Source organism: Acomys russatus, chromosome 32, assembly GCF_903995435.1.
Source record: "Acomys russatus chromosome 32, mAcoRus1.1, whole genome shotgun sequence".
NCBI lineage: Eukaryota > Metazoa > Chordata > Mammalia > Rodentia > Muridae > Acomys > Acomys russatus.
In genome coordinates, this window is record NC_067168.1 from 23,435,217 (window position 1) to 23,451,372 (window position 16,156).

The 16,156-nt window shown below is 42.9% G+C and overlaps 1 protein-coding gene across 3 annotated transcripts in view; it reads right to left on the reverse strand.

The window, feature by feature from the left end:
* Positions 1–13,632, reverse strand: part of Rasa2 (RAS p21 protein activator 2) — a 93,126-nt gene extending 79,494 nt beyond the window's left edge. For 2 of the 3 annotated variants that reach the window (XM_051140654.1, XM_051140656.1), the window contains exon 1: positions 13,470–13,632. In XM_051140654.1, coding sequence (XP_050996611.1) covers positions 13,470–13,599 — 130 coding nt within the window. In that variant the 5' untranslated portion in view covers positions 13,600–13,632. The remainder of the gene's footprint in view (positions 1–13,469) is intronic. The other variant, XM_051140655.1, reaches the window with a different exon arrangement.
* Positions 13,633–16,156: the final 2,524 nt, after the last annotated feature.

Consider the following 16,156-nt stretch of genomic DNA (forward strand, 5'->3'; position numbering starts at 1 on the left):
TCGTGGGTGTTGGAAGGTTTTCAGACACGGACTTCTGTGTTGATTTTGGATTGGCTAGGTAGCCAAGGGTAGATAGATGACCTTGAACTCCTGCTTCTCCTAGTTCTACTTGCCCAGGGCTGGGATTGCGGGCCTGGGCCATCACTTAGCTATCACCATTTTTTTAATCTTAAATTAGCTAAAAATTCTGATGACCTTTACATGGAAGCACTAGTTTTCCATTTCTGCTATCAGCTACTACTTCCATTGGTATTTATTATCTTGCTTTGAACTGTTTGTTTCGTCTTTGTCTCCCCGTTTCTCCCATTTCCTCGGGTATTTGTGCAGAAGCTACCTTCTCAATGAAGTCTTCCTAGACTGCCCTCATCCTACATCATTATGTGTAGTGCCCACTCCTACTTCCAGGAGTGCCACATAGTAACTGTGTACAGGAAAGTTATTTCTAGCCTTTAAAGTGTTGACGCAGATCAACTGATAGCAAAGGAGAATTGACGAGCAATTTTATTTTATTTTATTGAGACATAGTCTCACTACGTAGCCTTGGCTGGCCTTATATTTTAATAATTTTAATTTTTAAATAGTATGTGTGTGTGTGTGCATGCACATGTACCTAAGTACAGTGCCCCCCACAGAAGCCATATCAGGGCATCAGATAAATCCACCCCCCTGGAACTGGAGCTATAAGCTGTTGAAAGCCACTCAACGTGAGTGCTAGGAACCAAACTCAGGTCCTCTGCAGGAGTAGTGTGTGCTCTTAACTGCTGAGCCGCCTCTCTGGCTCCAGTTTGTATATTTCGATCCTTGTCCTCCATGCAGCCTGTAGAGTAACTTCATGTGGGCAGGGAGGCTTGTTTTTTTTTTTTTTTTTTTTTTTTTGTTTTTTTTTTTTTAATCTAGATCCTACCATGTAATTTTTTTAGAGAACAGAGCCTCTAACTGAACCTGTAGCTAACAAGTTTGCCTAGACCTGGCTAGCCCATGAGCCCCAGGAATCCTCCTGTTCCATCTCCCCCAAACTGGAATTACAAGTATATATCACCACACCTGTTTGGATTTTTGTTGTTGTTTGTTTGTTTTATGTGAGTTATAGGGATCAAATTTAGATTCTCATAATTTTGCAGCAAACATTTTACCAACTAGCCACCTTCCTAGCATATCCTATAAACTGTATCTAGTACTAGGATATTAAACATCAAGCTGCTCAGCAGAGACTTTGGTGTGTGTTTTTATGTACCTGTATATGTGTATGTGTTTAAGTATATGTTTGAAAGTGATTCTGTAGATATATATTTCTACCAGCAGGTTTTGTTGTGTGTTTATGCATGTCCTAAGAGAACACACTACTGGGATAAGCTATCTCTTATATATTCCTACAGCAAATAATTTTCTCAAATATCTCATTTGATTCTTACAACAACCCTATGAGGTAAGCAATACTGTTTCTTTTTATAAAGTAAATCAGCAGCGGCAACAGCATCAATGAATAAACCACAGTGAAAAGTTGGCAGTATGATGGTCTTTCCACTCTCTTCTTAAGTCTTTCTAAAATAGTAGTTCTGAGACTCTATCCCTGTCTGAAAGAGATCTGGTAGACCCAGCCCTACTTCAAAGCATACCTTTAATACAAAGAAGAATGGGTGCTAACACAGGTCCTAACGGGATTAACTCTCAAAGGAAATCATAGAAGGTCAGGGTCTTGGACAAAATAATACTAAGAAGAAGACGATTTGGAGTGGGAAAAAAAAGCCAAACCAAACCATAACAAAAAGCTACCGTTTGCTTAATAAATATATGCTACACATAGCAAAATTTTAAAGAATGTCATGTTATTTTACTTAATTTTCAGAATAGATCTTACAAATGACTTTTTTTTCAAAATATAGAAATTAATACTGGAAGAACAATGTTCCAACAGAAGGACAAACCTGGAAGTGGGAACAAGAGTAACATCTTCAAGGCAGCAATGAATAATACAAACTAAGGAAGGTGGATGACAGGGGAAACCAGAGGGATACAGGATGGAGTCTAAGCCAGAACCTAAAATAGAAAACTACAGAGTTTTAACTTAGCAGATAACTAGGGTTAGTAAAAGTTGTCATGTGTCTACTTCAGAAAAATTACTCTGACAAGTGTTTGACTGAGGTAATGAAAAGGAAAGAAGAAATGGAAGAGATACAAGAGAGAACTCAGAGAATCAGGTATAAACTGGCCCAAGTGACACAGGATATGATGTCTTCATAAAAGAACCGCCAACCTAAGGAGAGGACTTTAGCTGTTACAGACACGGTGACAGCAGGCCTGTACAACAACAACAACAAAAATAAAGAAAGAACGAAAGAATGGGTCAAACATACTTAAAAATACACTATGAGAGCTGAAGAGATGGCTCAGCAGCTAACAGCACTTGCTGCTCTTGCAGAGAGCCTAAGTTTGGTTCCTAACACCCACATGATGACTCAGAATCATCCATAACTCCATCTCTAGGGGATCTGGCGCTCTCTGAGGGTATGATGTACACATGCAGTACATATACATACACACAGGTAAAACACACACACACTTAAGATAAAATAAAAACTTAAAAAATTTTAAAAGCTGGGCAGCAGTGGCACATGCCTTTAATCCTAGCACTCAGGAGGCAGAGGCAGGTAAACCTCTCAGTTCAAGGCCACAGAGTGGGAGGGTGGGGGAGAAAACCAGACTCAGATAAGCTCAGAAAAGATTAAATGCTACCTGATTATATATCACACAATCCTATCCTTGATATGGTAATATATAATAGTCTTTGAATTTTTCCTCTAATTTTAATTTCAACTTCTACAACAGGGCAATTCTAAAACCCCAAGTAATATTAACAATACAGCAAGTTAAATGAATGCATTTTAAGGCAGACATCTGATTTTCAATATAAGCTTTGTACTTTAGAATCTGTTTTATCCTTAGTTTCAACTTCCTGTATAAAAAGAGGTAATACTTAGGGCTGTTGTGAACATTAACTGTGGTAAAGCTCTTGGCACAATGTCGTAACTATTGGTGTTCTTGCTTGGCTAGAGGTTCTTAAAAATTAACATCTGCATGCAATTCCCTTATCCAAGCCACTACGTCCTGCTCAAAAATAATGCATAAAAACTATTGCAGTTATCTACTGTGGTCTGACTGAAACTTAGTCTAGAACAAGAAGTTAGGAAACTACTGTACATGAGAAGGCGAGTTTCACAAAGCATTGCCAGGAAGTGTCCATGGGGTATAGAAGTCTGTTACCAAGTGCAGGAAAGGATCTTCCTGTGGTTTGCCTTGCCCACTTCTGGTGTCAGCTTTGAATGTGTGCTGGCTTCTAAGGTCCCTACAGGCCCCTTTGCAAGGTGAGAAAGCAAACACAGATTATGGTGTAATCTTTGCTGAGCTAGGCTATTGGTCCCTACAGCTACATGATGCTTAGCAAGGCTAATAAGGCAACCTAGAGAGCCTGGAATGGCAAGCAAAAGGCTAAAAGACAGATGCTGGTGGAGCCTGGGGTCACACAGACAGGCCTTCCATGGGATGTGACTGTTATCTTTGGTAATGGAATTCTAATAAGCTACTTTTCAAAAGTAAGAAAAAAAAAGCACTTGATAACAAAGAAGATACACATACCTCATATGTGTATAAAAGATGTGTATTTATTAGGAGAACCACTCAAAAGCAAGAAACTGCATTTAACAGCAGAGAAACCAGTCGTGTGGTAGCACATTCCTGCAATTCAAGCACTCTTTCACTAGTCTGAGAGTTTGAGGCTAGCCAGAAATGAGATTTCATGTCAAAAACAACAAGGAAGTAGAAAGAAAAAAATAAAGGAAGGAAGGAAGGAAGGAAGAAAGGAAGAAAGAAAGAAAGAAAAGAGGAAGAGGTGGAGCAGAAAAAAACACACAGCTGAGAGGAATACAAAAGAATATTTTTACAAATCCCCAAACTCATTCTTACTGCATTTGGCAACTTTACTGACTCTCCACTTCATTAGACCATTGCTAATTTAGAGATAATCTCCATGTCCTTACAACAGAAATGAATTCATCGCAACACACTACTAAGCAGCAGCCTGATAGGGAAAGGCGTGAGCCTTGACAGGAGCCTGCAGAAACCTGGTGCTCCCCGGACACTGCTAAAGAGCCCCTCTGTTACTCCTTCCTTAAAGAACAACAATCCTCTCATAAAATGAAGCAACTTAAATAATAGGGAAACTATCCTAGCACAATACCTGGAAACCAGTAAATATTAAATAAACACTGCTTTACTTCCCCATATGTACTAAGAAAGGTTTGTATAAGTAAGACTGTCCAAATAAACAGGTTCAAAATTATTCAAGACCATCATATAACATTCATCTGAAAGTATTAAGCTTTTGAAAAGTAAACATTCTTAGCATAAGCAACTGATCAAAGAAGCAAAGTATACAGGAGTCCACTGTATTTTTCTAAGCTTCACTTTCTTTAACCTCAAAATAAAATTATGGGCTGGCACATTTTTCTCTTAAAGAAGACCAGAGTTCAGGTCCCAGTAGCCACTGCTAACAACCACCTCTAAGTCCTCTGGCTCCTACAGGTACCTGTAACTCACATATACAAGATTAAATAGAAATCTTTAAATTTGCCCAAAACACATAAAAGAAGGGCTGGTGAGATAATCCAGCAGATAAGGGCACATGCTGCTAATCCTCGCAACCTGAGCTCAGTCTGCAGAAGGCACATGGTGGAGGAAGAGAACCAACTCCTACAAGTTGTCCTCTACACACACACACACACACACACACACACACACACACACACACACACACCTTCCTCACATAATTACATACCTTTATACACACACTAATAAGTAGAAATAGGTAATAGCAAAGTTGATGTTCATTTCAATGTGTACTTACAATGTTACTATATCTGATTTTGCAAACACTACTTAATCGAAAGTTAAATTGAATCTCAGTGATTAATACCATCAAATTTATTTGAACAAGCAGCCATTTTTTATAATATCTCCAATACATACTTACACTCCCTACCGAAAACCAAGTCATTACAAGACTAATTCCTGTTGCTCATCATTGAAAAATCAATATTATGCATCTTTTCAGACATTTTAAATAAAATTTACATATTAATTTGTAGGAAAAGAACCCCATTGGATTGTAGCCCAGGGGCAGAAAACTTAATTAGCATTTGGGGTGTCCCAGGTTTGATCTTCAGGCATTACAAAAACAAATTGGAGAGATGGATGGATGGACAGATGGATGGAGGATGGATAATAAACACACATATTACTCTAACAATTTGCCTCTTCTCACCCAATAATATATGTTGAGGTCATTCCAACATAGACACATTTCATACTGTTTCACTGCTATAGGCTATATGTATGAACAAGCCATTTAGCCACTTTCCTGTTAAATAAGCACTTCAGTTGTATCTTTTTTTTCTTTAACAAACAAGGTCAACCCAAAACATCTTTGTGCCTTTAGGATGATAAGGCAGAAGTGAAAACACATAAGAAAAATACACCTAAATTTTAATAGAGTCTATCAAACACTCTAACATGGTTTTATAAATTTTAAATGAGAGTAGAAATACAAAAAGTTTCCCTAAGCACGCAATAAATAGTGAAAAATACAAGATTTCCATTTCTTTGTCAGTGGTGATATAGTCACACTTTTATTTCTCGGATTCATTTCTGTTCAGTTTCACCAGCATTTTCCTATATTTACTAGATAATTTATTTTCTTCTATGGAATGCCTTTGCATATATTTTTCTACTGGCCTCTTTAATTTGAAGGGCGGCATGAAGCCCAGCGGTGATGGTGCACCCCTGTAACCCAGCACGTTCAGTGGCTGCAGAAGTCAAGAGTATCATCACAAAGTGAAGGTCGGCCTGGCCTTCTCATGCCAGGACAGCCAGGGCTACATAGAGAAAAACCTGTCTCAAAAAACCAAAATAAGTGAACGAATGAATGAATGAATGTATAGCATGCAGCTCGGCTTCATGGTAGAGTGCAAAGAAGACCCTGAAGCAGGGCGTGGTGGCACGCATCTGTAATCCCAGCACTTGGGAGGCAGAGGCAGGTGGATCGCTGTGAGTTCCAGCCCAGCCTGGTCTACAAAGAGAGTCCAGGACAGCCAAGGCTACAAGAGAAACCCTGTCTTGAAAAGAAAATTCAAGATAAGCAAGGCTATTTACTGTAGCAACATTTGTTATTACAAAGAGATGACTGAAGTGTCAATCAATAGGTGACTGGCTCAATAAAATACAATAATCCAGATGATGAGATTATGCTTAGTATGAATATATTATTTGTAAATAAGGGTATGAAAGATCTTCAACTTGTACTAAAAAAGAAAGACACAGACCACCACATATGTTGCTTCTATTTCTCTGTAGTGGAAAAGCTACTTTATACAAACAATTGTTTGCAAATGCTTAAATAATCTCTAAAAGGATACAAACTAAACTGGCAGACTATCCAAATGATGAGTTTAAAGAGTCTGGGTGTCAGAACTTTTTAAATACATAAGCGATACTGACGGACTGCAAAGAATTAAGATAAAGTCTGGTACAAATGAGTCAACATCCATGTTAGTCTCCACAGAGCTCACACCCTGGGTTGCACTGCTAGTTCTCATCAGGAGCAGATGACCACGTGGACAAAACTCAATGAAATTCTACCCCTCTGAAAGCCATCAGTGAGGTAAAGCAGTCTTCATATCTTAAATGTAGTGTATCTTGAGTATTCATAGTAATAAATCAATAGCACTTTAGAGACAACTCCAAGAATGCACTAGTGTCAAACAAGTCATTAATGTGTGACACTTGGGTCCCTGAACATCAGTCTTCATGTACACAAGAACAGAAGAGACAAAAGTTTTCTTTTTCTTCTACTTCTAAAGCTTTATAATCCTCTAAGCAGAGAATGAATGAAAACTACTGCTTAGTATAAATTCTGGAATATAACACTGAATAAAGACTTTCTCATCCCACTCACAGCTTAGACCTACTTTACAGAGCAAGGGACTGGTGTGCCCTAACAGATACTCAAATATGTATTACACATTACTACTGAATTAATTGCTGACCTTAGGAAAAAATGTTTAAGATTCAAACAACCCTAATAAATCTTAGGCAAATTTCTTGAAAGTACTGGACTAAATGCAAAACAGGTATATTAGACAAATTCAAGTGTTAAAGCAAAGGTCTCTGATGTAGCATCTTAAATAAATGGTATACTTTATAAAGCAACTATGAAAGAGCTAGAAGGGGTGTTTAAAGACACATCCAAACTCTCATTTTTGAAGTAAGAAAGTAGGGGGCTCCTCAATCTGCCAAGATAATCTATCTACTAATAACACTATTAGGAAACACACTCATAGTAATACATTTTCCAATTATAGCTCACTGTTCTTTTTTGTTTGTTTGTTTTTCTTTCTTTGTTTATTTTGAGACAGGGTTTCTCTGTGTAACCTTGGTTGTCCTGGAACTCAGAGATCTGTCTGTCTCCCCTCACAAGTGCTAGGATTAATGGCCTGTGCCAGCTCATATTTGATATAACCTTATAAGGTGCCATTTTGGGGATTAAGGGGAGAAATCAGTAAAGTGCTTGCCTCAAACATGAGGACCTGAGTTTAATTCCCAAAACTCAGGCAAAAATGCTGGGTGTGGGTGGTCTAGTGTGTAATCAACTCTAAAACGATACAGACAGGGATCCACCGAGTCTGCTGACTGGCCAGTCTAGACTTCTTTATGGGCTCCAGGCCATGAGCAGTGGAGAGTGTTCCTGAAGACAATGTATAAGACACACACACACAGAAAATATAAGGCCAACTTAGCTAAAGATTTTTGGTGATTAAAATACACATAACTAGATGTCATAAAAATTTAATACATAAAATGTTTCTTAATTTAGCAATAATGCATGACTATACAACAAAACTTTTGTTACCAGTTCCTAAAAGTATAGAAACTTATCAGGGAAAACACATAATCTGATATTATCAAATAGTTTCATAAAGCACATTAACAAGGAAATAGGATTAGGGTCTATAATTAAAGGATAAAATGATGGTTTTATTCTAGCTACATTACTTAAACAGTAACTTCAGGACTAGTCAAAGAGTTCTCAGTTACACCAAACCTTTATGAACTCACTGAGGTTTACTCCTGTCCTCCACAGAGCAAATGATTAGCTGAATGCTCTGTGAACTTTTACAAAGATCCCTTTCTCCTCAGTTTCTATCCATCTCAAAGATGGATTCTTCTTCCGTCCTAAATAACTCATCATCTCATCTCAAATTTCTGACAATAATGAATTATTAGCATGAGTAAGCCCTTTTAAATCCCTCTATTAAGTACTCATCATCTCATTTCAAAAATCTGAAAATAATGAATTGTTGGCATGAATAATCTCTTTTAAATCTCTTCCTCTCAACTCTTGGGTAGTCAATAAAATATCTTTATTTACATCTTATTACCAAAACATTAAATCTGCAAGGCCAAATAAAAACAATTCTGGGTAAAGTATGAATTTAAGATTTTCTTTTCCAAGCTCCAGGACCAATTAGTAACAAAACTCATGAATATAGTCATATAACAATTAATACTTTAATTAATAAGCCAGCATTTATAAAAGTTTAATCCTTTTCCTAAGGAGGCAATTTTGGCCTCAGTTCAAACCTAAGGTTAGTGGACATTCCAATTTTCAAAGAAAAACAAAAAAGAACTTCCTGAGAGATTCATGAAGTTCTCCTTTAATATAGCTGACATTGCTAGCCTGTTCAGCACCATGGAAATTCTTTCAAACCCAGATATCCAGTTCTCTGAAGCTACCCTCTGGATAGCTCTGAGAGAGAGAAAGGGTATTTTCTAAAGGCCTGCCCGGTTCAAGTGAGACTGTTTTTATTTTATTTTATTTTATTTTTTTTGAGACTGTTTTTAAAAATATTAAAAACCAGAGTGAATTTTAAAGTAGACGTTTATAGTATAACAGGGGACATACACAAAATGGTCATGAATTATGATTTTTTTTCAAGACAGCATTTCTCTGTGTAGCCTTGGCTGTCCTAGACTCACTTTGTAGACCAGGCTGGCCTCAAACTCACAGCAATCCGCCTGCCTCTGCTTCCCGAGTGCTGGGATTAAAGGCTATAAATTATGATTTATTAATTTTTTTTAGCATCAAAGCCAGACAGCTAGAAATAAGGGTGAGTTTGGCTCGAAGAAGACTTAGATAGATCACATGGACCATGCTTCTGAGGGATGTGCAGTTCTCTGACATAAATATGGGGGGGGGGGACGACACAAACTTAGGCAGAGAAAACAACATGAGCAAAATGGCTGGTGATGAAGCACTAGTCCACTCTCAAGATGAGAAAGATAAAAGTAATGATAAGCTCAGAGGTAAAAGAGCTACCTAGAGCCACAGGAATATTACCTAACAAAGTATAAAGCAGGACTCAGGCTTGCTGCTTTCAATCGGTTTTGTACACCAGGAAATGCTAGTGCACGCTGGACAAGGGCACCCGATAAAGCTTTATCTCCGGCTTCACTCCTTCCTAAGAGATGGCCCGTAGCTGACCCAGCTTTTTGTGTGTGTGTGTGTGTGTGAGGGGTGAGGGTATCATCAGCAATCCTGTGAGACATATATTTTTATTCTATTATTCATAGTTTACACACGAGACTATAGAGGAACACAACGGAATGAACAAAAGCTGGGCCTTAAGTGTACATTCAATCACAGTTGACTAATTACACCAGGCCCCTAACCCTAAGCACTTAACCTCTCCTTTGTCAAACAGCCCTAAGTCACACCGGTCTGAAAATACCAAAATTCTAAGTGAGCCCTTGAGTCACATCACTGTCTCACAGACCTCACTAGACGATATATCAAACACTTCACACAAGTGTTCACAGTTGGTACCTTTATAAACCTGGTGTCCATGAGTGAAAAAGCCTATGCATAAAGTAGTATGGAGCCTTTCAGAACTTCTACAATTGACATAGTTACACAAGGGCAAACTGAATAAAATGTGGTAAAAACAACAACAACAACAAAAGTCTTATCAATCTTGATATATATAAAGGAGAAATTCTAAAACCTTTCTTTCACTTGATAATAGGGGTGTAATGGGAGAGGGGGTGCATACAAATTAGCTGTAGGTATGCTACTTAAATCAAAGTAGTTCAGCCCAAAAGTACTCCTAACTTTGTTTACTAAAGACTCAGATGACAATTCTAAGACATCTAACCACTTTGCCTCCAGGATCTAGTTAAGGAAGCTGACCATTCAAAACGTTCGGGATTGTTAAGACACTAAAATGGCCCGAGGAACTGGACATTAAGCAGTCTATAACCCAAAATACTATCTGCAATAATAGATTTCCTTAAACTGTGTGGAAGCAGCTATAAAATGGTTTCTGTGCATGCATATGTGTGTGTGTGTGTGCGCGCGCGCGCGCGTGCATGTGTGTATGTGTGTGTGTGTACGTGCGTGTATGTACTTGTTAGTGTGGCTTGTGGGCACATGTGCATGCCTGTGCCCATGTACGTGGCTGCCTTGATACCAATATCTAGTGTCTGGATCACTCTCTCCGCCTTTGTTATTCGAGACAAGGTTTCTCAATGAACCAGAAGCTCTACTCAGCCAGGCTGGCCCAGTCAATGAGTTTCAGGGATCTGCCTGTCAACACTCCCCAGAGCTGGGGTTAAAGGAATGTGCTGCAAGCCCTCCTCCCCCACCCATGCCTTCTTACCCGCCTCCTGGAGACTGGACGCAGGCCTCATGCTTGCTTGCACAGCAGGAGCTTTACCAAGAGAGCCACTTCCCCACCCTACAGTTTTTTGATCTATCAACTTGATACTATATACCTTGTGAAATCCATGGGACATAAACAAATCAGGAATGAGACACCAGAAGGAGGGTGCGGACCACTATCTATCTCTACAACGTCAGCCCATCCCCACCCTCACAGGGGGACTCTCCAGCTGTCTGGATCTCTGCAGATCAGAGGCCCCCAAAGAGCAGTTTTGAATATGACAGCACATCTCCAGGCCAACGGGCAGCTATCAGGTCTCCCCAGGGTTTCTTGGGGGTGGAGAAAAGAAATGGTGACATAGGGACTTCAGCATCCCCAAACTGCTTGGTATCTTCAATGTCAGACCACCATCATCTCCTTTCTGTGATGTCAGCACTGCGAAGGCTTCTGCCATTTTTCAGCCCTCATCTTGCAAAACCCACCTGTGTCAGTTTCAGGAAACTGAGACTAAGTGTCTCTTTCCCTAAGGTCGTGAGCTCCACCAACCCTAGGTTGTACCAGCCAAAAAAGAGGGCAGAGAAGTGAGAGGGGTATTCTTGATTTAAATGTTTCTTTGTGAAACAATCACACCAGTGACCTGAGCTATAAGCTGAGCAATTAAAAAATAGAGAAACTGTCTAGGACGAAAGCAAGTATAATACTTTAGCCATGCTTAAACTAAAAACACCATTCCTAGGAACCTAGTGGTCAATTTCTGGCAATGAGACTGTCTAAACCACAGAAACCAAGTTGTGTTTTTTAACCTGGAGACCCAAACTTCACTTAGAGTGATATTTTTACCAAACTGTTTGCAGAAACTTGGCTATGGATCAGGTCAAAGGAGAAGGGAACTAAGTTCTAGAAACAGCCCAACCCTAAATCTCAGCTCCAACAATGCACACACATTTCATCCCACAACACAATCTGCTTTCATAGATTAGTGAGGCTTCAACAGACAGTCTCTAGCAAAAATTCACAGAAAAATACAAAGTAGTACAAATTTGGAAAACCAAATCACTGGGGGGTGGGGGTGGGGTGGGGGATGAGATTCTAGTTCATGGCTTTTCCCAAACATTATATGCATGCAAATAGTAAGTGTAAGAAATGTAAATTAAGCCGGTCGGTGGTGGCGCAGGCCTTTAATCCCAGCACTTGGGAGGCAGAGGCAGGTGGATCGCTGTGAGTTTGAGGCCAGCCTGGCCTACAAAGCGAGTCCAGGACAGCCAAGGCTACGCAGAGAAACCCTGCCTCGAAAAACAAAAACAAAAACCCAAAAATCCAAATTATCAAACGTTTACACCCTAAGAGAGTAACTTAAAACTCACAAAACATCCATTGCTCTGGTGTAACTTTTCAAGTTTTAAAAAGTATAATGTCTTTTTGTTTTGTTTCGTGACATAGTTTCTTTGTGTAGCCTTGGGTATCCTGGACTCATTTTGTGGACCAGGCTGGCCTCGAACTCAGAGGCCTGACTCTGTGCTGGGATTACAAGGCATGGGACACTGCTCCCGGCTCCGACAATGTCTTAATTAAGAGTCTCAGAATCACATCAGAGAATAAAGCGTAACATTTTGTTTGTTCCTGGGACTTTAATATTTCAACATACAAAATGTGAAATAATCTCTCACCGCCGGGGATTATTTAGGAGACATCATGGAGCATGACTCCAATCTGAGGATAAATAATCTGAATAAATAAAGTTTTTCAACACAAGTAACGATAAACTTACTGATTTATCTCTCAGTGAAAAGAGAGTCGTCTAAATACGATGAGGGGAATCAAACTAGTACCAAAGAGTCAAAGACTAAAGACCGCAATGACCATCAAACTGAGTAAGCTTCTGGACTCATCAGCGCGGCTCTCGCAAAAGTAGCAAACGGACGGGAAAGACTTCAGTGGGTTAAGAGCGGGCTGGATGACTGGGTTTTGAGACCTGCTCACAGGAAGCCACTACATCCGGCCCGAAGTCTCTGTCAGGCACGCTGCCTTCTCTCTCAAGTCCCAGCCACAGTAAGGTGGGGCGGGCACAGGTGTCCGGCCCGCGCCTCTCGGGCGCCCCGCTCGCCTCGCCACGCCACGCCGCGCCCACCCGACCCCCGGCCGCCCGCTTCCGCAGCCCCCGGCGTCCGTCTCCTCCTCGCCCCGGCACTGGAGCCCCGAGGAGGCCTAGGGCGCCCGCACCCCCTCCTCAGCCTGCCGCCCCGCCCCGCCCGGGCCGGCCTCCCTCCTCCAGCCGCGCCTCCCTTGTAATTACCACGGGGCTCCCACCTCGGGCCGCTCCCGTCGACCGCGGCCGCCCGCAGGCCTGCGTCGGAGGGAGGCCGGAAACTCCGCGCGCCCCCGGCCGCGCCCGGGGCTCCCGCGTCCAGGCCGCGCTCCAGGCAGCGCCCCTCACCACCCGGCTCGCGCGTGCAGGTCCCCGCCCCGCTCGCTCCGAAGAGGGAGCCCCGACCCGCGCGGGCCGGTCGACGCGGCGCCTCCCCCAACACACCCCCATCCAGTCCCACCAGTCCCGGGCGGCCGCCAAGCGCCACCACCCCCGCGCGCGCGTGCTCCCGCCCGCCCGCCCGCTGTCCACCCTCCGCCGCGGCGACCCTGGGTCCCCTCCAGCTTCCCCCCCCGCTCCCCGTCCCGGACCCCCCAGCCCCCGGCCCCGCTTACAGATCCTGCCGCGCAGGCTCTGCAGCACTCGGACCTCACGACTGTCCTCGTCTCCCGTCGCCGGGTCAGCCGTGCCCGTGACGGCCGGCGCCTCGGGAGAAGCCGCCGCAGCAGGCGCTGCCGCCGCCATGGTGCCGCCCGGCCCCTACCGCAGCCTTACCGCCTGCGTAGCCGGGCAAGGCGGAGCCCCGAGCGCGGCCTAGGCCGGATCGAGCCTCGCTCTGGCCCCGCCCAGCCCCGGGCCTTGGGCTGCCTCGCCCCGCCCCCTCACGCCGTGCCCGCCCTGCACCCGCCTCGCCCAGCCTCCCTAAGACCCGGCTCCAGCTCTCTCCGTCCTGGGCAAGTCTCCGGAGCCCCTACGGGCGGCAGGCAAACTCTAGTCATACTGTGATTTCCGGAACCCCGGGAGTTGGGCGTCCCCCACGAACGGACCACCAGGTCCTCTAATACTCAAGGAAAAATGGGAATCCTCAGTCAGCACAACTCCAGCTCAGCTTCAGAGAAAAAGTTTGGCATCTTGGCGAACTTGTTAAACTCATGTGTTAGAGACTCTGCCACCAGTACCCAGATGCTCTCCCGCACGCGGAGACACACCACACACGCGACCTTCGCTCTAAGAACATTGCTCTGCAAAAGTTGGTTTTCAAGAAAGGACCACCGATCCTAACCAGTCTGAGACCCAGAGAAATTGGGACTTGATCACCACGTGTGTACTTCAGATGCAGAAAGGTGACCTGTTGTTTCACACTCCCATACGCAGGCTTTTTCGAAAGTAGATTGGCCCTGGGAAGTGTGTAAATCTTCAACTAGTTGTTGCCGCTATCTAAAAGGGAACTATTTACGGTGTGTAAACTGCGTGAATAGTACCCTGGTATGTAATGAGGTGGATGATTTCCTGGTCCCGAGGTCGTTAACTGCGCTGCCCTAAGAAGGAAGAAACTGACTTCATAGAGCAGAGTTGTTCTTTGCCAGCTTATCTGCGGGAGTCAGTCAGTCAAGGGATGTTTTTAAGGGTCGGACATTACAAGGATGGCCTTAAGGCAGAGACAGAGCCCCAGACCCTGACACCTCAACCTGGAAAGGTACAGCAAAGAGGATAAAAGAAGCAGGTGAGGAAACTGGCAGTAAGAAGAGCCTTCCTGGCAATGGACACTTCCTGGGAAGGGTGAACCGAAGACAAGCCAGAGCAAAGCGTTTCGAAGAGCAGAAGCCGCTTGTGCAAAGGCCAGTCAGTCAGACAGAGTGACCTAAGCTTGCTAGGAGTCTCAGGCTGCAGAACAAGGCTTCTGATCCAACTTGTGATGTGCGATGCCCCCTTTCCTGTATGAGGCAGTCTTAAGAGAAAGTGAACAACCTCCTCTTATGGGCATTTTTGTTGTCGTTTCAAGCAATAAGTCCGAATTTTATTTCCCTCCCTTTCCAAAGCAGAGTTCACACCCACGTACTGGAGACTGGCTTTTTTTCTATTTGAAAACGTTTAATGCTTTACTGGTATTATTAATTATACATAATAATAGCGTGATAGCATTTTCATACACGTGTCTAGTGTATTCATCATACTTGTCCTGCCATTACTTTTTTTTTTTTTTTTTTTTTTTTTTTTTTTTTTGGTCATCCTCCACTTCCTCTGAACCCCCTCCTCTCTCTCCAGTTAGCTCCCTTCCACTCTGATCCACAGGAAGGTCAATAGACGATTTTGGAAGTTGGTTCTCCTTCTATCAATTGGGTCCTAGGGCTTGCTTAACTCAGGTCATTTGGTTTGGTATCAAGAGCCTTTACTCACTGAGTCATCACACCAACAGGACTTCTTTAAAAAAATGTTTAATCCGATGAGTTTGCGAGAGTTGTTTGCAGAAGGGTAGGTGAGAGGCGAATTACGGAGCGCTGGAAACTTCCCAGCGGCTACAGGACTGAAGGAAATGCCTCTTTCTCCTCCCGCAGCCATTAACTGCCTAGAAATCCTTGTCAATCCCTCCACCCCAGCACAGGATGTGGAAAGCCAGTCTTTCACAGCTCTTGCACAGCCACCCACAGCTCTATCAGGTAAGGAATGTAATGGCTGGAGGGGTGGTTGAGTGGTTAAGAGCACTTACATATGGTTTCTAACAGGAACTTGTATTCCCCTTTTCAATTGTACTCTTGGAGGCTTAGTACTTCGGTCAGCAAACCTGGAAGCTTCTAGCCTCTGTACAATCTAACCTAGGCCTAGAATGTTTTCAGTCTCTGAAATATACTGCTTAATAAGCTCACCCTTTCTAGTTCTTTCTGAGCTCAAAGCTGGCTGCTTCGACTCAGCTGTTCTGGCTCAAACACCTCTCCCAGCTGACTTATTCAATCTGGCTTCTCTCTCGGGCCCAGAATTGCTCTGCTTTGCCTCAAACTAACTCCAGCAATCTGCTTAAATCTCCTGGCTCTTTCTCATTCTCTGGCTCATTCAGTCTTCACCTGAGTCCTCTCTCTACAACCCATCCCTCGATTACTGTCCCAGTAAAAACTGCCTCCCCTTTCTCTCTCCCTCTGCATTGCCCCTTAAGTAGCTTCCCTTTCCTCTCTCTTTTCATGTGCACATCCTATTCTGTCAAATCTTTCTCTGATTCATCACCTTTCCTGCCACTCAGGAATTAGACATGTCTTTCAAACATGGGTGCTTCCTTCTACAAACTAACTTTACCTTCATTTGGGACTAA